Source organism: Ascaphus truei, chromosome 13, assembly GCF_040206685.1.
Source record: "Ascaphus truei isolate aAscTru1 chromosome 13, aAscTru1.hap1, whole genome shotgun sequence".
Taxonomy (NCBI): Eukaryota; Metazoa; Chordata; class Amphibia; order Anura; family Ascaphidae; genus Ascaphus; species Ascaphus truei.
In genome coordinates, this window is record NC_134495.1 from 47947113 (window position 1) to 47974689 (window position 27577).

The 27577-nt window shown below is 42.3% G+C and overlaps 1 protein-coding gene across 1 annotated transcript; it reads left to right on the top strand.

Annotated features, from left to right (window-relative positions):
* The first annotated feature begins 4601 nt into the window (after nucleotides 1–4601).
* On the top strand, nucleotides 4602–27376 carry LOC142465162 (3-oxoacyl-[acyl-carrier-protein] reductase FabG-like). The gene is made up of 8 exons (XM_075569120.1): nucleotides 4602–4640; nucleotides 10837–11007; nucleotides 11903–12081; nucleotides 13193–13286; nucleotides 13952–14021; nucleotides 14289–14325; nucleotides 25193–25256; nucleotides 26642–27376. The coding sequence occupies exons 1-8, from the start codon at nucleotides 4602–4604 to the stop codon at nucleotides 26726–26728; spliced, it is 741 nt and encodes a 246-aa protein (XP_075425235.1). The 3' UTR covers nucleotides 26729–27376.
* Nucleotides 27377–27577: the final 201 nt, after the last annotated feature.

The following is a 27577-nucleotide window of genomic DNA, read 5'->3' on the forward strand; positions in this document are numbered from 1 at the left end:
TACAAATAGTCTGCACTTCTATACTGCACCGACACACTTTATTCGAGCAAATACCCAGTATGTACCTGGCAGATACCTGGAATGCGCCGCTCCTCACCTCTGACAAGCCCCGTTGCGTTTGCCTTCCCAGCCTGGGTTCATGCCTGGCTGACGGGCGGCTGATCTGTTAAATGATGATGATTAGGATTTAATAGGCTGCAATGCTTCGCGTGTCTACCAGATGGCATAAATTCATGAATTGTAATGCAGTATATATATATATACTGTGCAGTATTGCAGCCAGCGGGAATAAAATGCTTCAATCCCTGCCTGGAAAATACCTCAATGCACTCGGGCAGAAAACAGTCACAAACCTCAATACACCCGGGTATACCCGAATTCGTGGGACTAGCCGAGCTCGAATAAAGTGTGTCGCCAGTGTAGGTAGTGGGGACATAAAGAACCAAGAAGAGAGAGGTAAAACATTATATGGTCAAGACCCATCAAAGTAAAAGAGACTGTAATAGTACATAAAACTTCTTTCTTAAGTACAAACGCGGAGACCATTCATCACGGATCCCTCAGACTGGTGTTTTCAATGAACCTTTGTACTTCTGGTTGGGATTTTAATGTCACAAACCCGACTCTATTATTTATATGCTACAACTTTCTGAGAACCTTTTGTTTTTATTTCCTGTATATTGAAGGTGCCCCATACATGCCGGCATGTCACAGCTCAGCGGGACTTTGCAGGCAGAGGTAGAAAAGGATATATTTCTCTGCTAAGTATCAGGGAGTTTCCTTGGTACCGTAATCACTGCAGGAGAGGTGACCAGCCAGCAAAGGGAGATAAAGTGACATATTCTTAAGGTCAACAAGCTGGTACTGGGGTTTGTCTCCTTTCAATCAAGTGACTGGCAGGCAAAATGGTGAGAAGCAGGATAAACAGTTATACAGGCACTTATATCCAGGCACTTATGAGGGTATATGAATGCACTGATATCCAGGCACTTATGGGAGTATATCCATGCACTGATGTCCAGACACTTATGGGAGTATATCCATGCACTGATGTCCAGACACTTATGGGAGTATATCCATGCACTGATATCCAGGCACTTATGGGGTTATATCCATGCACTGATATCCATACACACAAATGGAAATGAGGTTATTGATAACTATGCATTCGCAACTTCTAGGGAGAGTCGTTACCACTAGCTTAGTCTTTAACCCCAAACTATACTGTATTTGTAACACTCTGCATTTAATTACACATTATTTTCCCTAAAACGCAAAGCTGGATTATTTTGCCACAGAGACAATCTATCTCACAACCTCTCCGTCCCCCTTATGCCTCTACTTACCTACTGTCCATTTTCTCTTGTAACCTCAAACCCAAATATAGAATTGAGAAGATGGAAAGAGATTGGAGAAAAGTTGTCTGGATCCAGATAAATATATGGAGCAGAGAGAAGAGGTTACAGGGTATATACAATACGTTACAGGTCAGATAAATATACTATCTGTGTAATGGTAGAAAACTTGATAATAAAAAGTGCTAAAAGATGTAATGTCACAAAATATCACATATGTAAAATATAAATATACTAAGTATTAGTTTACACTAAAATATTTACATAAAATATACCAGAGATGTTTAAAAAAACAATGTAATAAATATACTTTATGATAGAGAGAAGGTAGAAAAGGTTATCTATAATATATACGTTACCGACTAGATGGTGCACAAGTAGCTATAAAAAAATATCTCTTAGAAAAATGTAAATGATTAATAATAAATCAGATGTTATAATAATAAGATGGTACAAATCAGATAAAATATGGCACAGACCAAATATTATATGGTACAAAATTGCCAATATACACAATTGATTTCCCAAAATGGCACAAGGCAGACACAGCCGACAGGGAGAAATTCAAAGTGCAAATCAGCATCCAGCATTCAAAGCCAGTTTGAATCAAAACAACTGAGCCACAGTATTCTTAGCAACACCTTGTTTACACTCCGTGAGGTCATAGGTTCTATTAGAGCTCTGATGTAGCAGCTTCACCAGGCATTGGGGAGTCAGCAACAGATAGATCTCCAATATGCCATTTCCTTTTTGACTTAATGCGGAAATCTCCCTCTAAATAATTACGTGCTAGATAAGTTTGAAAAAAAGACATATGTACATCAAATCCAAACTACGCTAAATTTATTCTTCATTACTGATGGAGACAGTGATGGCAGATACAATAAATTTGTTCAAAAAAAGGTTGGACATCTTTTTAGAAAGGAAAGGTATACAGGGATATACCAAATAAGTAAATATGGGAAGGATTTTGATCCAGGAAGTAATCTGATTGTCAATTTTTGGAGTCAGGAAGGAATATATGTTTCCCCTTATGAGATATCATTGGATGATATGTAACTGGGGTTTTTTGTTTGCCTTCCTCTGGATGAATAAGTAAGTATAGATATAGGATAAAGTATCTGTTGTCTTAGTTTAGCATAGGTTGAACTTGATGGACATACAGTATGTCTTTTTTCAACCTCATCTACTATGTAACTATGTAGACGACAGATACACTTCAAATGCTAACAAAAAACCCAAGTGAAACATTACCTGATGATATCTCATAAGGGGAAAAAATATTCTTTCCTGACTTCCACAAGTTAGAGATCGGTAGCAATTCGCCTGAATTAAATCATTTTGTTTAATATGTTAATGTGTTAAATTCCCTAAAACAAAAATATATATATATACAGTGGTGTGAAAAAGAAAGTACACCCTCTTTGAATTCTATGGTTTTACATATCAAGACATAATAACAATCATCTGTTCTTTAGCAGGTCTAAAAATTAGGTAAATACAACCTCAGATGAACAACAACACGTGACATATTATACCGTGTCATGATTTATTTAACAAAAATAAAGCCAAAATGGAGAAGCCATGTGTGAAAAACTAAGTACACCTTATGATTCAATAGCTTGTAGAACCACCTTTATCAGCAATAACTTGAAGTAATCGTTTTTCTGTATGACTTTATCAGTCTCTCACATCGTTGTGGAGGAATTTTGGCCCACTCTTCTTTATAACGTTGCTTGAGTTCATTGAGGTTTGTGGGCATTTTTTTATGCACAGCTCTCTTAAGGTCCAGCCACAGCATTTCAATTGAGTTGATTTCTGGACTTTGACTGGGCCATTGCAACACCTTGATTCTTTTCTTTTTCAGCCATTCTGTTGTAGATTTGCTGGTGTGCTTGGGATCATTGTCCTGTTACATGACCCAATTTCGTCCAAGCTTTAGCTGTCGTACAGATGGCCTCACATTTGACTCTAGAATACTTTGGTATACAGAGGAGTTCATGGTCGACTCAATGACTGCAAGGTTCCCAGGTCCTGTGGCTGCAAAACAAGCCCAAATCATCACCCCTCCACCTCCATGCTTGACAGTTGGTATGAGGTGTTGGTGCTGATATGCTGTGTTTGGTTTTCGCCAAACGTGGCGCTGTGCATTATGGCCAAACATTTCCACTTTGGTCTTGTCTGTCCAAAGGACATTGTTCCAGAAGACTTGTGGTTTGCTCAGATAAAACTTTGCAAACCTAAACTGTGCTGCCATGTTCTTTTTAGAGAGAAGAGGCTTTCTCCTGGCAACCCTTCCAAACAAACCATACTTATTCAGTCTTTTTTTAATGATTAGGGAGGATGAGCCCCCCACCCCAAACAAACTGACGTGTGCTGCAGAGTATAAATCCAGAAGTATACAGTCCATGTACTTAATGCATTCAGCTCCTGACAACAGGGAGTTAAATTAGTAAGTGTCTATCACATAAAGTCAACATGACTTGACCCCTAGTGCAGGGATAAGCCTATCGATCGGGTAAGGGTTGACCGGAGCTGGTCTCTCAACCAACAACGGACCCCTGTAGTTGTAAACCCCGCATGAATGGCTATTTCCCCTGGGGATTTAAACAAAATAAAGAGATCACTTACTCCGTGTATTCCTCGGTCCGGGTGAGCGTGCTCCAAGCTGTGAAAATGGACAAACGAAAAAACCTCTCTGCAGGGAAAGAAAATCAGCGGGCACTGCAAGCAAAAAAGTGTAGCGGCGGACTGTGCTAAACAAAATTGCCTTTATTGATACATGAGAAAAAAATAGAATAAAAGATTGGAATAAGTCCCCTGTGCGCTCTAACGCGTTTCACCCCTATGGGGCTTTGCCAAAGAGTCATAGGGGTGAAACGCGTTAGAGCGCACAAGGGACTTATTCCCCTCTTATATTCTATTTTTTGCTCATGGATCAATAAAGGCAATTTTGTTTAGCACAGTCCAGCCTCTACACTTTTTTGCTTGCAGTGCCCGCTGATTCTCTTTCCCTGCAGAGATTTTTCGTTTTTGTAACTGTACTGTCATGAATTTTAACATGCTAACTGAGGTCTGTAGAGTCTGAGATGTAACTCTTGGTTTCTTTTGCAATTTCTTTGAGCATTGCACGGTCTGACCTTGGGGTGAATTTGCTGGGACGTCCACTCCTGGGAAGATTGGCAACTGTCTTGAATGTTTTCCACTTTTGAAAAAAACACACAACAACACACAACTTCCTGAGTAATGGCAGCAGCTGTAGAGCAGCAGCAGAGCTGTGATCAGGTGAGAGGTGTGTGTGTGCCAGGTATGTGCCAGATGTGTGCCAGGCTGCTCTCGACAGGCAGACCGCTTATTACCTCCCCAATCCCCCATCTCAAGGTTAGCGAGAGAGCCTCAATAATTGCGGATTTGTGACTTTTAGAGCCACACAACAGGACTACAGAACATGAAGTGACTTACCATATTAGCCCGAATATAGTGTAGCACTGTTTCCCCCATCCTCTAGGAGATGTTATCCTGCTATTAACTTGGTGTGGTGCTGGTGTACCTGTGAGGGTCAGGAGAGCTGAGTTGGTTTGCAATGTTGAGGAGACCAGGACAGGCTTTTGATGTCATCATCTGGTGTTCAGGGTATCAGCGCCTCCAGCTTCAGTGAGTATCCAGTATTCCTGGAGATAGGTCCCACTAAAGCACAGTCTCTCATACCCCTTGCCCAATTACTGCTGCCTCAGGCAGGGATATAAAAAACTAGGGCTTTCTTAAGCAGTCACAGCAGATAGTATTTACAGTGGTGCAGGTGCATACAAAGGGTCCCCAGACTTCTGGATGGTGCGGGACCTCTGATAATGATGAGGCCTAGATAGAATTTAGGTGTTCTCCCAGCCCCTTAGGGGCTGGAGGCACGCTCATCCCGGACGGGAGAGACTCACAGCCTTTCCAGTCTTCAGAGTAGATCTCACAAATCTCTCCCCTGGGAGGGGGAGAGCAGGACTCTTGCTACCACATCATAGGAGGGTGGGAGCTTGACTAATTCTAATTTAGAACTTCCCCTCTGAGTTAAGGAAGGGGAGGGCTCAATATCTGTACCCCTATTGGTTGCACACAGACACTCAGTCACCACCTCTTCTGTCACTCAGAGTCAGCAAGGGGGTTCAAAAGCCCCTAGGATTAACCTGTCACAGCCTGCAGGTCTACCGGGTCTTCTATGACAGCTGTCTATTTTGTTCAATTTAGGTAAAAACATATCTCAAATTATCTCTGTCCTGCAATCATCATACCCTGCTGTGTCTTAATTAAATTCGTCTTTCAAACCATTTGCTTTAACGTCCCTCACATGTGCTAATTAAGTTGTTTAGTCCAGCCAGGTGACTGTGTAATAGTATATAAGTAAACTCACAACAGCCATTGCTGCGTGCAGCCTTTGCTCCTAAGCAGAAATGCTTTTAAGAAGAAATCTTTAAGGTAGTGAGGAGGTTTAAAAAAGGAAGTTCAAAAAGAAGTGGAAAAAGTGGTCACCATCTAATGCTTCTGATTCCTGCATTTGAACTACGCTGGAAAGGAGGATATCACCCCAGACTGCAGATCTCAACACATAACTATTGCTGTGATGCCACCTTTACTTTTTATATTTGCTGTAACCTCATTTATTTTCAAATTATGCACTTCCTTCCACCAGCCTCATCATGTCTCAAACTCTATTCATATTTCGCCATCTCTCCTTACTTCCCCACTTCTCAGTTCACATGGACTCCTTTCTTACCTGCGCCCTCTGTCACCACACAGCTATACCCCCTTCACTAAAACACACCTACATATCATCCTCACACATTCTCTTTCTGTCCATGCTTCTCCTCCTCGCTTCTGGGGATATCTCTCCCAATCCTGGTCCCTGCCTTATTTCTACTTGCTCTCGTCCTCGCCTTCCACATGCAACTTCTACTCCTTCTGGTGTAAACCCCTCCAACCTCATACCCATCCCCTTCCACCCTCCCTCCTCTCTTCCTTTCTCCTGTGCCCTTTGGAATGCTCGCTCCCTCTCTAACAAGTTCTTCTCTGTGCATGACTTCTTTCTCTCTCACTCTCTACTCCTATTTGCCATAACTGAGACCTGGCTCACTCAGACTGACTCTGCTCTGGAAGCTGCCCTCTCTTATGGTGGCCTTTCCTTCTCCCACACTCCGCGCCCTGATGGCAGGGGTGGAGGCGTGGGGCTCCTGCTCTCCTCTCTCTGCCGCTACCGAATCGTGCCTATTCCTCCCTCTCTTGCTTTTCCCTCCTTTGAGGTTCACACAGTCCAGATCTTCTCTCCTCTCCCAGTCCATGTGGCGGTCATCTATCACCCACCTTCCTCTACTCATCCCCCTTCTGCCTTTCTCTCTCACTTTGAATCCTGGCTCTCTTCCTTTCTCTCCTCTGACTCCCCTGTTCTTCTCCTTGGGGACTTCAACTGCCACATTGATGACCCCTCTCTCCCTTGGGCTTCCCGCTTTCTCTCTCTAACCTCTTCTTTTGGCCTTCAACAGTGGACTGAAGCCAGCACCCACAAGGATGGACACTACCTAGACCTGGTTTTCACTAAAAACTTCTCTCTCTCTCCGATTTCTCCATTTCCCATTTTCCTGTCTCTGACCATCACCTCATCTCATTTTCTCTCTCTCGCTTCTCTCCATCTCCATCTCGCCCTCATTTTTGCAGAAACCTGCGCTCTATTAACCTACCAGCTCTTGATTCCACTTTACGCTCCTCCCTCTCCTCACTCAGTTCTGCTTCAGACCCTGACAACCTGGTCAGAACTACAACTCTGCCTTATCTTCCTCTCTTGATCTTCATGCCCCGCTTTCTCTCTGCTGTCCTCGCCCTTCTAACTCCAGACCCTGGCTAAACTCCTACACACGCATGCTGCGTTCCTCCACTCGTTCCTCTGAACGCCTCTGGAGGAAATCTCATACGCTCGCAGACTTCATTCACTACAAATTTATGCTGTCCTGTTTCAACTCTGCCCTCTCTCAGGCTAAACAAACCTACTTTTCATCACTAATCAACACACACAAGTCTAACCCACGCCGACTCTTTTCTGTCTTTGACTCTCTACCCAGACCACCCTCAGCTGCCTCCTCTTCTTCCTCCACCTCACCTCAGGACTTTGCTGACTTTTGTAAGGAAAAGGTGGAATCCATACGTCAGAACATCCCATCTGTTGCCTCCTCCCATCCCACAATGCTTCCCATCTCCCCTCCTGCCTTTCTTGACTCTTTTTCCGCTATCTCGGAGGAGGATGTGTCACTGCTGATCTTTTCTTCTCCCTCTACCACTTGCCCTCTTGATCCCATTCCCTCCCTTCTCCTAAAACCTCTTGCTCCTTCTATAATCCCTATGCTCACACAGATCTTTAACTCTTCCCTCTACTCTGGTACCTTTCCATCCTCCTTCAAGCATGCATCCGTTATACCATTACTCAAAAACAGCAAGCTTGACCCTACCTGTCCTTCTAAATATCGACCTGTCTCCCTCCTGCCTTTTGCCTCCAAACTCCTTGAACGTCTTATATTCTCTCGATTGCTACACTTTCTCAACACCTATTCTCTTCTAGACCCTCTACAATCTGGTTTCCGCACTGCTCACTCTACTGAAACAGCCCTCACTAAAATAACTGATGACCTCCATGCTGCCAAAGACAGAGGTCATTACACTCTGCTCATATTACTTGACCTCTCTGCAGCATTTGACACCGTGGACCACCCTCTTCTCCTTCACATTCTCCATACTCTTGGTATTCGGAATAAAGCTCTATCCTGAATCTCCTCTTACCTCTCCCATCGTACTTTCTGTCTCTTTTGCTAACACCTCCTCCTCTATTGATCTCTCTGTGGGGGTACCCCAGGGCTCTGTCCTGGGACCCCTTCTCTTTTCTCTTTACACACTCTCTCTAGGTGACCTAATCACATCTTTTGGGTTTAAATATCACCTCTATGCTGACGACACACAAATTTACCTTTCAACCCCTGACCTTACACCTGCTATACAGACCAAAGTTTCTGAATGCCTCTCTGGAATATCATCCTGGATGGCCCTCCGCCGACTGAAACTTAACATGGCAAAAACAGAGCTCCTTATACTTCCTCCCAAACCTGGCCCCACTACCTTCTTCCACATTGCTATTGGAAATATGATCATTCACCCAGTAGCCCAAGCATGCTGCCTAGGGGTTACACTTGATTCCTCTCTCTCATTCTCCTCTCATATTCAAAATGTTTCTAAAACTTGTCGCTTTTTCCTCCACAATATCACAAAGATACACCCTTTCCTCTGTTACTCGACTGCTAAAACTCTGACTCAGGCCCTCATTCTCTCACGTCTCGATTACTGCAACCTCCTGCTGTCCGGCCTTCCTGCCTCTCACCTGTCTCCCCTACAATCTATCCTAAACACTGCTGCCAGAATCACTCTACTCTTTCCTAAATCTGTCTCCGCATCTCCCCTCCTGAAATCCCTCTCCTGGCTTCCGATCAAATCCCGCATCTCACACTCAATTCTCCTCCTCACTTTTAAAGCTTTACATTCTTCTGCCCCTCCTTACATCTCAGCCCTAATTTCTTGCTATGCACAATCCCGACTCTTGCATTCTTCTCAAGGATGTCTTCTTTCTACCCCCTTTGTATCTAAAGCTCTCTCCCGCCTTAAACCTTTCTCACTTTCTGCCCCACACCTCTGGAATGCCCTTCCCCTCAATACCCGACTAGCCCCCTCACTATCCACCTTTAAGACCCACCTTAAGACACATCTGCTTAAAGAAGCATATGAATAGCACTGGATAATCATGGACACATGATACATAAAGCTTGGCCCCCTGCAGACGCACTTACTAGAATTCCCTCCTACTGTCTCTGTACGTTCTCCCTACCTACCAATTAGATTGTAAGCTCCTCGGAGCAGGGACTCCTCTTCCTTAATGTTACTTTTATGTCTGAAGCACTTATTCCCATGATCTGTTATTTATATTATTTGTTATTTATATGATATGTATTACTACTGTGAAGCGCTAAGTACATTTATGGCGCTATATAAATAAAGATATACAATACAATACAATAGGAGGCAGAGGCAGTCTAGACCAGCTAGGCTACAATAGTGCTATGGTTTTTTTTTTCTATAAATGTCCTTACGAAAACTGTACTTGTATTATATGCACCGCATATAATTATTTTTTATGTAGAACGCCTTTTATTTTTTATGTAGAACACCTTCAAAACGTTAGGGTTGTAATGGAGAAGGATTTAGGAGTGCTTGTAGACAGCAGGCTTAGCAATAGTGCCCAATGTCATGCAATAGCTGCAAAGGCAAACAAGATCTTATCTTGCATCAAACAGGCAATGGATGGAAGGGAAGTAAACATAATTATGCCCCTTTACAAAGCATTAGTAACCACACCTTGAATATGGAGTACAATTTTGGGCACCAATCCTAAGAAAAGACATTATGGAACTAGAGAGAGTGCAGAGAAGAGCCGCCAAATTAATAAAGGGGATGGACATTCTAACTTATGAGGAGAGGCTAGCTAAATTAGATTTATTTACATTAGAAAGAGGCGTCTAAGAGGGGATATGATAACTATATAAAAATATATTCAGGGACAATACAAGGAGCTTTCAAAAGAACTATTCATCCCACGGGCAGTACAAAGGACTCGGGGCCATCCCTTAAGGTTGGAGGAAAGGAAATTTCACCAGCAACAAAGGAAAGGGTTCTTTACAGTAAGGGCAGTTAAAATGTGGAATTCATTACCCATGGAGACTGTGATGGCAGATACAATAGATTTGTTCAAAAAAAGGTTTGACATCTTTTTAGATGGGAAAGGTATATAGGGATATACCAAATAAGTATACATGGGAAGGATGTTGATCCAGGGATTAATCCGTTTGCCAATTCTTGGAGTCAGGAAGAAATTAATTTTTCCCCTTAAATGGGTTTTTTTGTTTGCCTTCCTCTGGATCAATAAGTAAGTATAGATATAGGATAAAGTATCTGTTGTATAAATTTAGCATAGGTTGAACTTGATGGACGTACGTCTTTTTTCAACCTCATCTACTATGTAACTATGTAACTATGTAACTATGTATTATGTGCGAGGCCACTATATTTGGACCATTACGGTACTTTAAATGTGTTTATGTAATATTTTTTTTTAAAAGGAACATATATGAACAAGAGACTACTCACTCAAAAATCGCTACAAGGCTCACCACTGAAAATATCTCCAAACGCTTAGGCCCAGTCTGTCTCTCCCTGAGGAGGTGGAAAGATTCAGTCTGATAGATAAAAACAAAGAATTGACAGAACAGAGGCAAACAAAAGGAACACATTATCAGACCTGGAAACAGAGACAGACAGAGTAAAACAAATGCAAAGATACAGAGAGACAGAGGAACAGTAATTGTCTCCTCCAGCGCTCTCATCACACACTCCTTTCACCCCCTTTCAGATTGTATCCCTGTGGGGTAAGGTATGTCTGGTGACAGGTGCAAGCTTGGGGATCGATGCTGGCACTGCGCTGTTATTTGCCCGACTAGGAGCCCGGTTGGCACTAAACGCGAGGAATGAAGACAAGCTGGGAGAGACAGCTCAGGGCTGTGAGAAGTTCTGTGAGCAGAAGGTAAGAGAGGCAGCCCTGCTGCTCTCCATCACTCCATGAACATCTCTCTTTCCCAGGCTTTGCCTGCTTGCACCTCTAGATTTTGTTGTTACTATTGGCATCATCTGTCCCCTTCAACCAGTGGACGTCTCTGTTGACATACTGTACCTAGTCTATAGACTTGGTCTTGCTCTTCTCAACTCCATGTGGGTCTACACCAGGTGTGCTCCTCTCCTGATTTTTTTTTTGGGGGGGGCGTTGGCGGTTGCAGAGGTCCTGTGCTGTTCCCCAACGCATTTAAATTAAATGCCAGGAGACCACGTGAGGCCTCTGCAACCTCTACTTACCATTCCTATGGTAACGTGACGTCAAATGACCCAGCTGGCCACATGACGTTACACGACCCCGCTGAGTCATTTGACGCCGCACGGAGGTAAGGAGGGGGCGCGACAACGGAGGAGAGCAGGCAGGTGTAGCACAGCAAGAAATGTTTGCGCACCCCGGGTCTACACACTGCCTCAAAGGAGGGAATGGGACATATGATAAAGACTTTAAAATACTTCAAGGTTCTTAATAAAAAAAAATTAAAAAGAGGAGGAATGATAGAGTAAGAGGTCATCCACTGAAGCAGGAGGGTGCAAGACAATGTATCGAGCATCCTCCCAGCAGAAATGGTTGCAGCTAGTACAGGAAAGGAATTCAAATATTTTTGGGATAGACACAGACGTATCCTGGAAATGGAAAAAGTCAGGGATCAATTGGTGTCTGAGGAAGTTTCTTAGGGAAATGTGTAGCCTGGATGGGTTATATCTATGAGCCTATTTGCCATCAGTTTTCAGTGTATGTTCCTGCCCTTCAGTCCATGATGGTTCTCTCTACTCTTATGTAGACTCTCTCTCTCTTGTCTCTCCCACAGCCTCTCCTGGTGCCGGGTGACCTGACAGATGAAGTTGTGGTACAAAGAATGGTTGAGCAAACCGTGGCACATTTTGGACAGCTGGACGTGTTGGTGAACAGTGGTGGAATCTTGGCCATGGGCACAGTGGAAAACACTTCTCTGCAGGACTTTGACCGAGTGATGAATATCAATGTCAGGTGAGACTCCCAGTGTTGAGAATACACATCGGCAAAGCTAGGACAGGAAATGATTGAAAACCCAAAACTGCTACATTTGTTAGAAAGAAAGGCATTTGTGACCTTCCATTCAGAGCCATCAGGACTCCAATACTGCACTTAAAACATAGAGGCATTCATTTAGAAACAGGATCTCAGAGGTGCAAATACACACTCTGGTGGTAAAACTTACAGGTGCAGCAGAATAATTCTCTAATTTAGCATACTTCTGAATGTAAAAAGAGGTGTAGACGGAACAGCCAATAGTCACTGTATAAAGATCACACCAGTTAGTGTGATATGGAGATACTGTTGTATGTTATCTTGAGCAATTAGGTAGTATTATTAAAATGGTAAAGGTAAGTATCATTCAGTACGTTTTCATGTTTCGCCTCCCATAGGTGACACGCAAAATATTAAACATAATTTTGCGTGATTGGAAATCTATTCACTGTACTCCAACTTCTTTATGACGCTCTTTACACAAGTTTCTGTGTTGGTCAAGGTTTTCACCAGCTTTGTCCTACTGGATTATTTTAATACACAAACAAATGATAGTGAGATACCCAAAGCACATCATATAAAGTTCGCATGGGCAGTTCTGGAGGCTGATACACAGCCCGCTATGTGATTCCCCTTTATAATATTAGGCCCTAAGTTCATCGCAGCTGCCCCTTTGTTATAAAGTTTTGCTTATCTGCTATTAATGCAATTTGTAAGATTAAGATCCTTTTTTTGAGGCAGACCTTTACTCTAACAGGGGTTCCCAACTCTAGACCACATCATTTTTACTGAATCACCTGTGCTCAGCAGGGAAATCCTTACAATCGGGACCGCTGGTGGCTCTTGAGGTCTGGACATGAGCACCACTGCTCTGTGACAATGTGCGTTACTCCTCTACTGCTCCTGAATGATTCCCAGTCTCAGTACTCCGTAGTGTCCACTCTACGGGTCCATTAGCACCAGTGATTACTTTAACCTCTTTCTTTGAATGTTCAGCACTGGACCTAATTGCAATTTTTAAGCTGTAATGCAGAGTTTGTGTCACTGGGTTGGAACAGTTTCCTCTCTCATGTTGGTTGACTTTTTCCAGGTCACTGTTTTACCTCACTCATCTGGCCGTGCCCCACCTCATCCAGACAAAAGGAAGCATTGTCAACGTTTCCAGTGTAACCGGACAGAGATCGGTTAGTAACTCTTTCTCTCTGGATTGGCAGGCTTGCTAGTTTCGGCATTTTTGGCACTACCATGCGGCTTGTCAGAGCAAGAGTCATAATGCTCATAAAATAAAGCCGTTTACAAGCGATGTTGCCATGTTATCACAGCTTTCTGAATCGCTACGCATGCAAAATCGCTTGGAAAGTGCACTTAAGCGTTAAGTCACTTTTCAAAGCTACCTGAACAGGGCCCTAATTGTGAGTTTGGAAACAACTTCACCCTCTGCTGGCCATATATTATTCTTCCTAGAAGGGTTATTTGTCTATCGGGAGCTGATCACACCTCTTCCCATTCTTCTTGCAGCTCACCATTCCCTACATAAATAAATCCTGACTTTATTTAAATTACAGGAATTAGTAAAAGGGCAAATTATCCCCACTCCCCATTGTGTCATGTAACCCCATGTGCACCAGGGGTTAAAAGCAGCCCGCCACCCAGTTAAATTAAATTGTAATGCACAATGCAAACCTGACTGCACTGCAGCCTTTCTTACAACCGAAAGAAGGTCAATTTTGCTTGGATCACAACCTCATACAAAAGGTGCTTACATTTGTTCCACTCCGCTCAATAATGAGTCCGATAGAGCTATGTTCTCCACTGGCCGCAGAATTCCTTATAGCCTTTTGTGTTTCAGTTCCCTGGAGTCCTGACTTACTGCATATCCAAATTCGCAGTCGATCAGCTGACCAGGTGTGCCGCTCTGGGTATGTAGGACCTCTATCATTTCTCCCATGTACCCAATTCCATAACAGCCATGACCTTACTGTTTTCTTGATAGGTACTGCTAGAAGGGTAAAACAATGCTAGCTAAATTAGTCCCTTACCAAAACAGCTGACAATGTAGTTTGTGAGCTCAGCATTGTCCAGGACAGAACTCTACATGTCAATCTTTGTATGTACTGTATAGTGACATTCTCCAGACTCTACTTTAATACTGTACTGTAGGATTACATGTGCTTTGCTTCCTTCAGAAATGGCTCCCAAGCAGGTTAGAGTGAATGCAGTCTGGTGAGTATTTAATGTGTTGACTGTTTTTAACGGACTTGTACTGTAGTCTCCTGCAGTCAAGCACCACACCCCTACTCTTTATTAATACTTCCTCTAATGGCTCCAATGTCTCTTTTCTACTTTATCTTTGGCATTGCGATGTCTTCTTTGCACACCACTGGGTTTCCCTTCAATTCCATTGTGTTCGTTGTGTGTTACATTGTGTTTCACTTGTCACGGCATTGTCTCTTGTGTTACATTGTGCTCATCTTGTGTTACAGTCTGGTAACCACAGGATGCAGCAATGCAGAGCACAGCGGAACAACAGGACTCCACAGGACAGCAGCGGTAAGGTAAAAAAGATTCATTATTTAACACGTCATGGTGCAGACAGGGATGGGTGCAAAGTCTCCTCCTCTTACGCGTTTCACGCCTGTGCGGCGCTGTGCGGCGCTTCGTCAGAGAGTTAAGATAGGTGCGCTGTGTTCCCCCTCTTATACTGAACTAATTGCCTGGAATTGCGTTCAGCCGCCATGACCGGAAACCGGAAGTGACGCGGTTTAGTCCAGAATACCGGAAGTGACGCAGTGTATGCGATTCAATGAGTTGTTTACAAACCATCCATGTAGTCATGGTGATTTCACGTCATCTTCTCTAGTAAGGAAGGGAGGGAGGGATAATCTGAAGGGGAGAAACACAGCGCAGATACCTTGCTAATAAACAAGATGTGTTTAAAAAAAGGGAATGCAAGGTATTACAATAAAAACAAGTATTTAGTATAAGCTATATTCAGAGAACATCTTAAAACACACATGTATCATAGATGAATATGCATGATTTGAATGAGATGAGTACATATTGAAACAAACAAATTTATATTCATAAAAGAATATGCATGATTTAAATAATCCTGAGATGGATACATATTGAAACAAACAAGACCCAAATATATTAACACTAATAAACATATTATGCTTTTCATAAATGTAATATAGGGCAAATGGACCATGTTAAGACCATATAACGAGAGAGTCTGTAGTGGCAAATTGAGTTAATTCAAACCGTGGAGTGTAAAGTCCAAATCAAAGTCCTTTGGTGATGGTGATAAGCAAAGTGCAGATTTTCTCCAAGACGTGACGTGATATGTGAAAAAATAAAGAGAAAATTATAGTGCAGTATGTCAGAATGAGGGGGGGCAAAATCGTTACCCTACTCACAGGATGCAGGATGTTTGAAAGCAGCAGGACTGGAAGCACTTTCTGTGGATCCAAGATGGCGACCGGAGCTCACTCTCTGGCGTCCCCACGTGTGGCAGATGCTGTATGGACGCTGTATGGAGCTCCAGGGGCGCTGGAACAGTGATGCTGCTATGCGTGTCACGCTCTCTCCTCCTGCCGGTTTCCAATTCTCCTACTCTCCTGCTACCCAGCCGTGCGGTATACTCTCCACGAATCAATTGCTTCTAAAAAACGAATCTTCCCAACGCGTTTCGTGCGCATGCGCGCACTTCTTCAAGGGATGCGCACGAAACGCGTTGGGAAGATTCGATTTTGCCCCCCCGGATTAGTATGTGAAACCCTCCAGAATCCTGCATTAGTTGTTAATAAATAGCTTTTTTATTATTTTCTGTCTGGCTAGTTGTTGTTGTGAGTCTGTCTTGTTTGTTATATGTTGTTAGTGTTATATGTTTTTACGTCCTCATTCTGACATACTGCACTATAATTTTCTCTTTATTTTTTCACATATCACGTCACGTCTTGGAGAAAATCTGCACTTTGCTTATCACCATCACCAAAGGACTTTGATTTGGACTTTACACTCCACGGTTTGAATTGGCGCCGGCTTATCTTTTTTCTTTCTTTGCTAAGTTACTGACTGTACAGTCAATTTTTGTCTGGCTGCCATCATATAATTATTGTGTGTTTTAGCGCTGTTTTGCACCGTCTTTTCTGTTTTTGGCAAATTGAGTTAGCAACTCTAAAGAAAGATGTATGAATCTATATGTCTGTATATATCATAACTTATAATTAATAGTTTTACACAATAATTATACCAAAAAATGCTTGAGTTCCCAATCGGTATTTATACCCCCGGGTGATAATGACCCGAGGGCATAAATCCAAAACATTTCTCTTTGGTTGAGATTACCTTCTCTATTTCCTCCCCTAGTATGTTTAGGGATATATTCCAGGGCATTGAATGTAAATGTATCAATTGAGCCATACGGGCAATCATGAAAATGTTTTGATACAGGTAGGTTTAGGTCGTTCTTTTTTATTGAACGAAGATGTTCTGAGATTCTGATTTTTAATGGACGAATCGTCCTACCAATTTACATCTTGCCACACGCACAATTCAATCTGTACACTACATAATTAGTTTTGCACGTCATGAAATGATTTATTTTGTATTTTTTACCTGTGACTTTGCTAGTGATTTCTGTCAAAGGAATAGCAAATTTACAATATGTACAGTTCCCACATTTATGGAACCCTTTGGGAAGCTTCTTGGGTTTTTGTTCAGATACAAATAAACTTGGTGATAAATGGTAACCGATAGTTTTAGCTTTTTTATACACAAATTTCGGAGTATTTGACACAACAGCAGCTAGATCTTTATCTAACTGTAATATCCGCCAGTGCTTTTCTATAATCTTTTTAATATGATTAGCCTGATTATTATAAGTGGTAATAAAGAGTGGAGTTTCTGAATTCTGATCAGAAAAATTCTTTTGTTTAGATTTTTTCTCACATAGTGAGGTCTTTAACAGTTCTTTACGTACTGTACTAATGGCATTTATAAAGGCAGATTGGATAACATGTTCAGAATAACCTCTATTTCTGAATCTATCATTTAATATCTCTGACTCTCCTTCGCAATCTGAGATATTGCCCTGTGGGAATGCCACGTAGTAAAGGTTTTGGATGGCTGCTGTTGGCCCTCATGAGAGAGTTGCGGGCATTGGGTTTGCGATATATGTTAGTCTGAATTTTACAGTCAATGTCTATATACAAATGAATATCCAGAAAATGAATATGATTAATATGTGTAACGGGTATTCCCCACCCCCCCCAATCGCAGATATAGTGTGGGGTGCAAGGGAACATACAAGGTTACCATAGGTGTGGTGCATTACCTGTTGGCTTGCAGGAGGGCTGAGCTTCCGCCACGGGAAACCGGGGGCAATTATACTAGGGGTACTCACTTACAACGATGCAGCGTCTCCACCTGCGATGGCTCCCACCAGAGGGGGAGTGGTTCCTCGCAGGAAAATCAATAATACCATACACAGTGATTTATATATTAACTAATACCATTTACTGGGAACAGCATATAACACATCATCACATCAATACCATAACATATCAGAACAGGTGTCCCTCTCTCGAGGAGACACTTACTGCGACGTCCAGCAAGACGCTTCCCCAACACCAGGTGATCCCACCCAGTGTCCAAAGAGCCCCACCCAATGTCCCGCACTCTTGGAGAGAACGTGGGTGACTGCGCAGTCACAGTTACACTAAGGGCCTGTTGGTGCACTTATGACTGTATGGTACCTGCCGAGCACTCCGGTACTCGGATCAGCAACTGGCTTCACAAAGGGTCAGACGTGTGATGAATCCATCTGATCCTCCAACCGAACTCCTTTGTACGCGGACCGCCAGGGCGGTCTCACTCTGGAATAGTCTATGTGGACCCCAACGTGGGTCCGAACTGCTTCACAGGAACCGCAGCGTCCGCTGAGTCCCTAACTAACACTTGACTCTAACGTGACAGGAACCCTAACCTAGGGCCTGTCCCTGTAGTACAGCAACCTAAAGTGGCTTTGGGGAAAACTCCTAGGGGCCTAACAGGGGTTAATGACCTGCCCCACTCCCCTAACTCTTCCCAGCCCTGACTGTACTTATTAATGCCTAACGAGTCCCAGTGCCTACAGCAGCAAGCTGTAGCTTACTGGATGCTGGCAGCCAACGTGCTGCGCAACAAGGTGCCTGCCTGTCACACCTCACAGCACTAACAGCCGTGACTCTGACAAGGCAGCACTCTACACTAAGGGCAGCGTCCCTATCTTGGGCCTCCCTAAGCACTTACCCACTAAGCTAGTGGGGAGTTGGGGCCTACCTGGGGTGTGGGTACCTATATGGGGCAGGAGCTGCACTCGCTCCCCGCACCCTTCCTTCCCTCACAGCTCCCTGACTCCAACTCTCTTTACCCTTTCTTTCCCAGCTCCCACTAATGTAAGTGGCAGGGTCCCTAACCTGAGGGCTGTCCCTGGCAACACTCACTTTACTGGGGAGCTGAGCTATCTCGGGCCCTGGGGGTGCTGGCCTAGTACAGGGAGTCCCTGACTCCTGTACCCTACCTCCTTCCCTGGGCTGCTCCGGTCTCTGACTGACTAGCCTGCTCCAACTGACAAAAACCCTGTCTGCACACAACATTGTTGCAACTCTGCAGCATGAGAATCTGCCAGCTCTATTGGCTTCAATGCTGCCTGTGACAAGGGTGAAAGTGCAGTCCCCGGAGGCTGCTGAGAATTGTAGTTCTTGGTACAGCTCTTTCCTATGGGGACCGCGTGTGCGATCTTTCTTGCGCATGGGCGAAGCTCGCGCCATAACCAAGAGGGCGAGGTCCGTCGGGAGAAGTCGCCGTCCCCTTCCTCCACTGCCACAGGGGTAAGGCAGGGGGCAAAGGAAGATCAGGGGAACCGGGGGTGACCCCCTTACATATGTATCAAGGACGTGAATTTTAAATTAAAAGTATTATTATTAAGATAATTAATAAACTCCCTCAGTGTAGAATAGTCTCCCCTCCATATCAGAATGAGGTCGTCAATGTACCGACGATAGAAAATAATATTTTAACGGAATGGGTTAGTGTCACCAAAGATGTGAGTGTTTTCCCAAAAACCCATAAATAAATTCGCATAAGAAGGTGCAAAAGAAGTCCCCATAGCGATGCCTTGTTTTTGAAGATAAAAGTGCTCATCAAATAAAAAATAGTTGTGTTGCAATAAGAAAATAATACAATCTAATAAAAATGTGATTTGAGGAGTGTGTAAGTTTGAAGTATTAAGAAAGTGAGTAACTGCTTGAATGCCTAATTCGTGACTAATAATCTTGTATAAGGATGCCACATCTAGTGTTACCCAGAAATAATTGTGACACCAAGTGATATTACTGAACATAGTTAATAAATGTGATGAACCTCTGAGATAGGAGGGGAGACCTCTCACCAAGGGTTGCAAATAAACATCCACGTACCTAGATACACCATCTCCCAAAGATCCAATACTAGAGATGATAGGTCTCCCTGGTGGATTAACCAGGGACTTATGGATCTTTGGGAGATGGTGAAAAATAGGCACTGTGGGAAAATGATTGTTTAAGTACTGAGATTCCTGAATCGATAATACCCGCAACTCTCTACCAAGGTCAATAAGTGTGTTCAGTTCTGTTTGATATATATTAGTACTGTAGGATCCTTCTCCAGTCTAAGATAACAAGTCCTATCATTTAGCTGTCTCATAGCTTCATCAAGATAGTGTTCTTTTAACATAACCACAGTGGCTCCGCCTTTGTCAGCGTTTTTTATCATTATTTTATCATTTGTTTTTAACTGATAAAGTACATTACGTTCTTCTGTGGTAAGATTGTCAGGTCTTATACTGGAGAAGGGATATCCTTTTGCCAAAATTTGTAAGTCACGTTCAACTAATTTCTCAAACGTTTCTAAAAAAGGTCCTTTATTATATGTGGGACAAAAAAGTGATCTATTCTTAAGACCTGAGTTTTTACTATGTGTTAGGAATGTTGTCATATCTTCTAATTCCTCTGATTCATGTTCTGCTAGGAGGTCTGTCAGATCTTGCAAAATAGTACATTCTTTAAAACTAAGAGAGTCTTGATGCATTGTGTCCATCGGGGGCTCTATGAGACATGTAGGAGACTCAGGTGGAGACAAGGTAACAGTGGACTCCTTTCTACTAATAAACCATTTTTTTAAAGATAATTTCCTAATGAACTTTTGTACATCTATAACAGTAGAAAAAAGATAAAAATTCTCGTTCAATGCAAAATTCAAACCCTTATTTAACAGTCTGGTTTCATCATTATTTAGTGGTATCCCTGAAATATTTATCACATTGTCATTTTCTATATTTAAGTGTCCATCTTTCTCTTCTTCTCTTTTTGATTCTTTTCTTTTGGCCGAGCGCCTTGTTCTTTTGAATAGTTTTTTGGAGCCTTAGATTGGTATGATGTTGATTCATATCTCCGTGTGTATGAAGTTGATGGTCTATTAACCTGTTCTTCTAGGTCACGTGCATACTTCTCTGTGTCTGGGCCATTGGAGAAAGAGACGGATGATGGACGTCCTTCAATATCTGATGTATCAGACATGCTAGATAATTCAGATCTATTTTTTAATGGATTTGTTAGGGGTGGATTTGGTTGGATTTTCTCTCTCTTTGTGTTGATATCTTTTCTGATTCTTATTTTTGTTGGTATTTCTGTGTTGTACTGGTTTTTGCCACATATATATTTGATTATGTACATAGTCCATTTTATCCCTCTCATATTTCTTTTGTTTTTGTATCATTAAATCCTGTTCCATACTTTTTATGTGTTTGCTCAATTTTTCATCAGAGCTGTCAAACTCATCCATGTCTTGTAAGTCATTTAGGTTACGTTGTAGGTCAGTCACTGCCTTAAAAAAGAAAGTAGGAGGCGGTCACAGCAACAAAAGTCCAGCTCAGCAAGGAGTAAAATTAAAATCAACTTTAATGATACATGCTGTACATCACAGAAGGGGCACTCTGACGCATTTCGTCCCTCTCCGGATAAAGTCCCGGAGAGGGACGAAACGCGTCAGAGTGCCCCTTCTGTGATGTACAGCATGTATCATTAAAGCTGATTTTAATTTTACTCCTTGCTGAGCTGGACTTTTGTTGCTGTGACCGCCTCCTACTTTCTTTTTTACCTGCAAACTTCACGGCCGGTGCACGCAGGCATTTCACCGTTGGATTTCCAAGTCTGGAGAGCTGACGTCATTTTTTCCCCCTACATGTGTGGGCGCGCCGGAGCGCAGTGAACGCAGAGACGCGCCAGCGCTCCTCCTCTCGGAAGGAAATGGCGTGTGCGCGCTAGGCAGCTGTTCCCTACACGTGTCGGTGTTGACTTCGGAGTGAGGACACCTCGGCTACCCGCGCGGTGAGGAACAGCACGTCAGTGAGAGCACTCCAGCTGGACACCCGGCATCATATCGTGGACAAGCTCACGGCGACCACAAGAGGATACAAAAGACACCGGGTCGGGTAAGGGCAGCAGCTTGTGGCATAAGGAGGTTCATGAGTGGGGTGTTCCTGGACGCTTCATCTCCTGCACCCTGTCACAGTCTGCACAACGGGCCCCCCACCCAGGGTGAGTTCAATCTTATTATCCCTTATTACTATATTCCAATGGTGAATTGCTATATACCTTCAGTGGATTGTGGATTATTTCCCATACCAACATATACGTGACTTTGGCAGCATCCGTCCCTTTGGGTTCATTCCCTTAGTTTTTTGGCATATTCAGTCACTGCCTTAGATGTTTTGGATTTATGCCCTCGGGTCATTATCACCCGGGGGTATAAATACCGATTGGGAACTCAAGCATTTTTTGGTATAATTATTGTGTAAAACTATTAATTATAAGTTATGATATATACAAACATATAGATTCATACATCTTTCTTTAGAGTTGCTAACTCAATTTGCCACTACAGACTCTCTCTTTATATGCAAACAAGATGAGGATTGGAACGTTGAATCGCTGAAGCCCCAAGAAAAGCACCAACAGCTCACCAAGTGGAGGAATAAAAACTTTTAATAAAGACTACATAAAAAAGAAAAAAAGAACAAACAAAAAACTAATACATAAACACCCTACGCGTTTCAGGCACCTTGGTGCCCTTTCTCAAGGGGAATAGTGGGGACTGAATAAGTGTCAGGTATATATAGCCCCTCCTGTCTTGTTAACACACAGCTGAACGAGGTTAGTATATGGTTAATTGTTTAAGTTAATATGTCTGTGGATGCACCAAGGTAACTAATGAATATTCAGGGTAACATGTCAATTGTAAATGAATCAATATATATTCAATAGAGACAATATAGATAGATGGTCAACGATGTAAATAATAACCAAAAAGTGCAATCCTATGACAAAATATTGAAATAAGGTATAATCTATTGGGACAAAGGGAAGGAAGGGATTAGTGGAGGAAGAGGGGAAAAATGGTTAAGAGACAAGGAATGAGTTTAAATGTCAGATAACAAGATTAATACATTGTAATCATGAAATGAGCAACTGTCTGTAAGACAGCTACAATTTACATCACAGAGGCTAGCAGCAGAAGTGCCCAGGGGTGGATATGAATGTAATAAACAGATGTAATGCAGGAGAAAGGATGTGGACAAGCATAAATATGATACAGTTAGTCTAAAATAATAGACATATTACAGAAAATATTTCAGATCCCACTCTGTATTTAATCCCTTTGGAATTAATGTATCAAGGGTGAAGATCCAGTGGGCCTCTCTGCGGTAAAGTGTGGTAATTCTATCACCGCCTCTGTAGTGTATGGGTATCTGTTCAATTGCTAAACATCTAAAGTTTGTTAATGTACCATTCTGACAAATAGTAAAATGTTCAGATACAGGATGTGTTTCGTCTTTTCTGAGTATTAATCGCATATGTTCTAATATTCTCAATTTAAACATGCGTGTAGTTAAACCTATGTATTTTTTCTGGCAACCACAAATTAGCATGTATATCACGAACTCTGTCCTGCAATTCAAAAACATTGGGATATTGTAAGATCTCGTATTGATAATATTGTTGAAAGTAGTGGATTTGGCAACATATCTACAAATTTTACAGCGTCCACATGCGAAACATCCTTTTAAATTTGGAAAAAATTCCTTTTTAGTAATGGATCTGTTCTTATGGATAACACTGGGGGCTACGATGTTACCTATGGTTTGGGATCGTTGAAAGACAAATCTTGGTTTTGTGGTGGTAATGCTCCTGAGGAGAGGATCAATGGAGACCAATGTTGGTTTACAATATTACGGATAGCCTCAGCTTGTCTACTGTATTTGGTAATAAAGTAGGGGGTATCAGCATGTATGTTTCTCTCTCTGGAGGTATTGTTGTCAGTGAATCTATTGGTCGCTTTATCTACAGACCTATTGATCATTACTTCTCTGTTTTGTTGGAGGGCATTTTTATATGCTTCTTGAAGATTGGTTTTGGTATATCCTCTTGCGAGGAAGCGGTCAGTTAACTCAGTTGATCTTGTATGAAAATCTTCTAGATTAGAACAGTTTCTCCGGAGGCGGATAAATTGCCCATAGGGTATCCCTTTAATAAGAGCTTGACTATGTGCGCTGTCTGCATGTAGCAGGGTATTTTTTGCCTTATCTTTGCGAAAGATGTCAGTATGAATCCGTTGGTCCAACCCTACATAAAGTTTCAAATCTAGGTAGTTGATGTGGGTGGAGTGATAGTGTGAAGTGAAGTGCAAATTGAGCGTGTTAATATTAATAAAATTGATAAACAAATGTAATTCTTCAACCGTACCGCTCCAGATGATTAGTAAGTCATCGTTGAAGCGGCGGTAGAAGTGTATGTGGTGTCTAAATGGATTGCTATCTCCAAACACTCTCTCTTTATATGGTCTTAACATGGTCCATTTGCCCTATATATGTGTCTTTCCAATACCCTTATATTACATTTATGAAAGCATAATATGTTTATTAGTGTTAATATATTTGGGTCTTGTTTGTTTCAATATGTATCCATCTCAGGATTATTTAAATCATGCATATTCTTTTATGAATATAAATTTGTTTGTTTCAATATGTACTCATCTCATTCAAATCATGCATATTCATCTATGATACATGTGTGTTTCGAGATGTTCTCTGAATATAGCTTATACTAAATACTTGTTTTTATTGTAATACCTTGCATTCCCTTTTTTTAAACACATCTTGTTTATTAGCAAGGTATCTGCGCTGTGTTTCTCCCCTTCAGATTATCCCTCCCTCCCTTCCTTACTAGAGAAGATGACGTGAAATCACCATGACTACATGGATGGTTTGTAAACAACTCATTGAATCGCATACACTGCGTCACGTCACTTCCGGTATTTTGGACTAAGCCGCGTCACTTCCGGTTTCCAGTCATGGCGGCTGAACGCAATTCCAGGCAATTAGTTCAGTATAAGAGGGGGATCACAGCGCACCTATCTTCACTCTCTGACGAAGCGCCGCACAGGCGTGAAACGCGTAAGAGGAGGAGACTTTGCACCCATCCCTGTCTGCACCATGACGTGTTAAATAAAGAATCTTTTTTACCTTACCGCTGCTGTCCTGTGGAGTCCTGTTGTTCCGCTGTGCTCTGCATTGCCGCATCTCGTGGTTACCAGACTGTCTACTCAACCCAGCAGAAGCACGCACATCAGAAGAAAACGGGCATGGTTCACATGAGTTTTTGCATCTCAGCAACTAACTGGGAGGTACACTACAGGTGTCTATAGGCGGTTACAGACTTGGTCCTTATTGGGAGTGATGTGGTGGGGCTCATACATCTCCACTTACAACACTCACCAGGACTATATATATATATGTCTTTATTTCACGCCCACCTGCATACCCCAGTACTCATTTGTGTATAATACCAACCGTTTACTGTTCTTCTTCAATCAAGATAATTACAATTGATTATACATCTATCATCCTTGGTCATTAGTAGCACTATTACAGAACTATGTTCTTCTACCCTGCATTCATCTTGTGTTACATTGCATTTCTCTTGTTACATTGCTCATTTTTGTGTCTCAGCCCCGGGGTGATAATAACCAATGGTCACAGACGTGCGGGGCTAAATGAAGAGCAGTACTCACAGGTAGGTAGAATGACTGCCACACCGGGGTAATTACTACCGCCACAACCTGCTCTATAGCCGGCCTTTGTGATTCAGCCCAATTAATACATAAGTATCTATCCTGTACTCATTTTGTCTGTTTATTTTTGTCATTTTATAATCTAGACATCTAAAGGGGCTTGGGTATCTGTAAAAGCTCCAAATTATAAAACAAACGAGCCATTATAGGTGGTGCAACTGATAAGGTTAATTGGTTCATAATTACAAAAGGAGAGAAAAAATAATCCCAAAAAGAAGTTGAACTCTTAATTTATCTTATTTATTTAAGTGTATATTTATGCTAATGAGGTGTACAGACACACACACTTGTTGATGCAGTAATAAGAAAAAGATAAATTAAGTGTGTAACTTCTTTGGGGTTCTTTTCTCTCTCTCCCTCTGTAATTACTAATTTATAATCTACCCTAACTCTGCGTTCCTCTTTCCTTCTGGCCTTTTGCGATGGGCAAATGTGTCAAAATTGAAACCGTGAATCAGTTGTTTCAGTTTGTCATTTGTTGACAAAATTCGATTCACCGACGAATATTCCACCGCGAAGAAGTTATTAAAACAAATGTATGTAACTCCACCGGCCACAACACGTGTCCCAAGGGCTTTATATATCCCGAAACCCGCCTTCAAACTGCAAGGTGAGGGACACCTGTGCACAAAAAGGGGAAACCTGAGTTATTTATATATACCTGGCATATAATATTAGCATATATACCATGCAAATGTCCTTTATTTAAACCAGGCCATGAATATTCACGCCTGCGAAGAAACGCCACATTCATGGCGATTGCTTTGACCATCTCTAATGATCTCTCTTTCCTTTTGTGGAATAAAACCCCACTCTCAAGACTTTAGGGTAACCGTCTGCCAGAAGACTTTTATTTCATAGTGTGTAGCATAATAATCACACCCGAGTCTGAATATAATGCGCACGGAGGTCTTTGCCCTTAACAGTCTCTTGTACCCTAAGCAAGGAGGCGTGAATGCGTAATTTCACAATTCTAGCATTCTTAGCAGAAAAAGAAAAGATAAGGTACATGGCAGACCCATCTCCCCCCTCCCCTCCCAAGGCCAACAGCTGCACGTCTCTCGTCTCGCCCTACAAGAGGGAGTAAATAGATAAGAAAGCGAGGAGACCAGGTAGAGACCGTTGGCAAAGACAAAGAAATGGCAGTGTATGCAATGTACAGTATAAGGTGGCACACAGTTAAGGGAACCTAATAGACATTCTTTTAACCACATACAAAGTTAATTTCTACCTACAATGCACTTCTTCAGAAAAGACAAGTTCTTACCCACAACCCACTGCTATGGCAAGGCCTGAAGTTTTATTCCACTTTTCTCCCCTCTCTCAGTTCCTGCAGCACACTCAGCACACACATGCCCTGGGACACCCTGGCACAGTGGATGAAGTTGCCCGGATGATTGCCTTTATGGCTTGAGATGCCGCTTCCTTTATCACTGGGGTCACTGTGCCCGTTGACGGTGGGCGGCACGCCATGTGCCCCCGATGAGCCGATGCCAAGAGAAGCACTGCCCAGGATGGACGAGTTTCCGCAGAACCAATAAACACACGGAGGCAACAATTTATTCCTACAAAATTAACTTCAAATCTCAATTAACCTTTGCAGTGCCGGGGGTCCTGGCAGCACCACAATGACCCTGGAGAGATCACAGGATGCTGACCAAGAAGTGGAAGGAACTCCACTTCCATTTGGATCAAACTCCGTTTGAGCTGTCAGCCCGATTTGCCCCTTATAAGCAAAAGCATGTAGCCATGATATGAACTTAAGGGCATTCTAAAGGTTAAAATGGCTGCTAAAGCCCTTTCAAGGATCTAAATGAACTTCAAAGTGCTTATCTAAGAAGATTCAAATCAGATTCTCTGCTAATACTGTCTATACTGTAGTCTGCATGCAATTTAGCATTTTGTTGCCTATGAGGAGATGCACATGAGAATAAACAGCAAGAGTTGCCATGTGAACACTCACAGAGTGTGTGTTCGTGCGGGTGTGTGCGTATGTTCTTGAGAATGGTTCCAAAGTGGACTGAAATATTGATACTGCTTCAATAAACTATTTGAAACTACAGTCAGTAGCTTGTGAGTCCCTGCCTACACTTAAAAAAAGTGTCTCTCTTTTTTTAAGTTTCTCAAGCACAAGAGGTTAATGACAGCAGAGACCTGGACTTTGTTTCACATACAAAGTTGAGAAAAATGGCAAATGCAAAATAAATACAATACATAAATATATACATATACAGTCCACCATGTTACTGTGTGTGTCAGATAA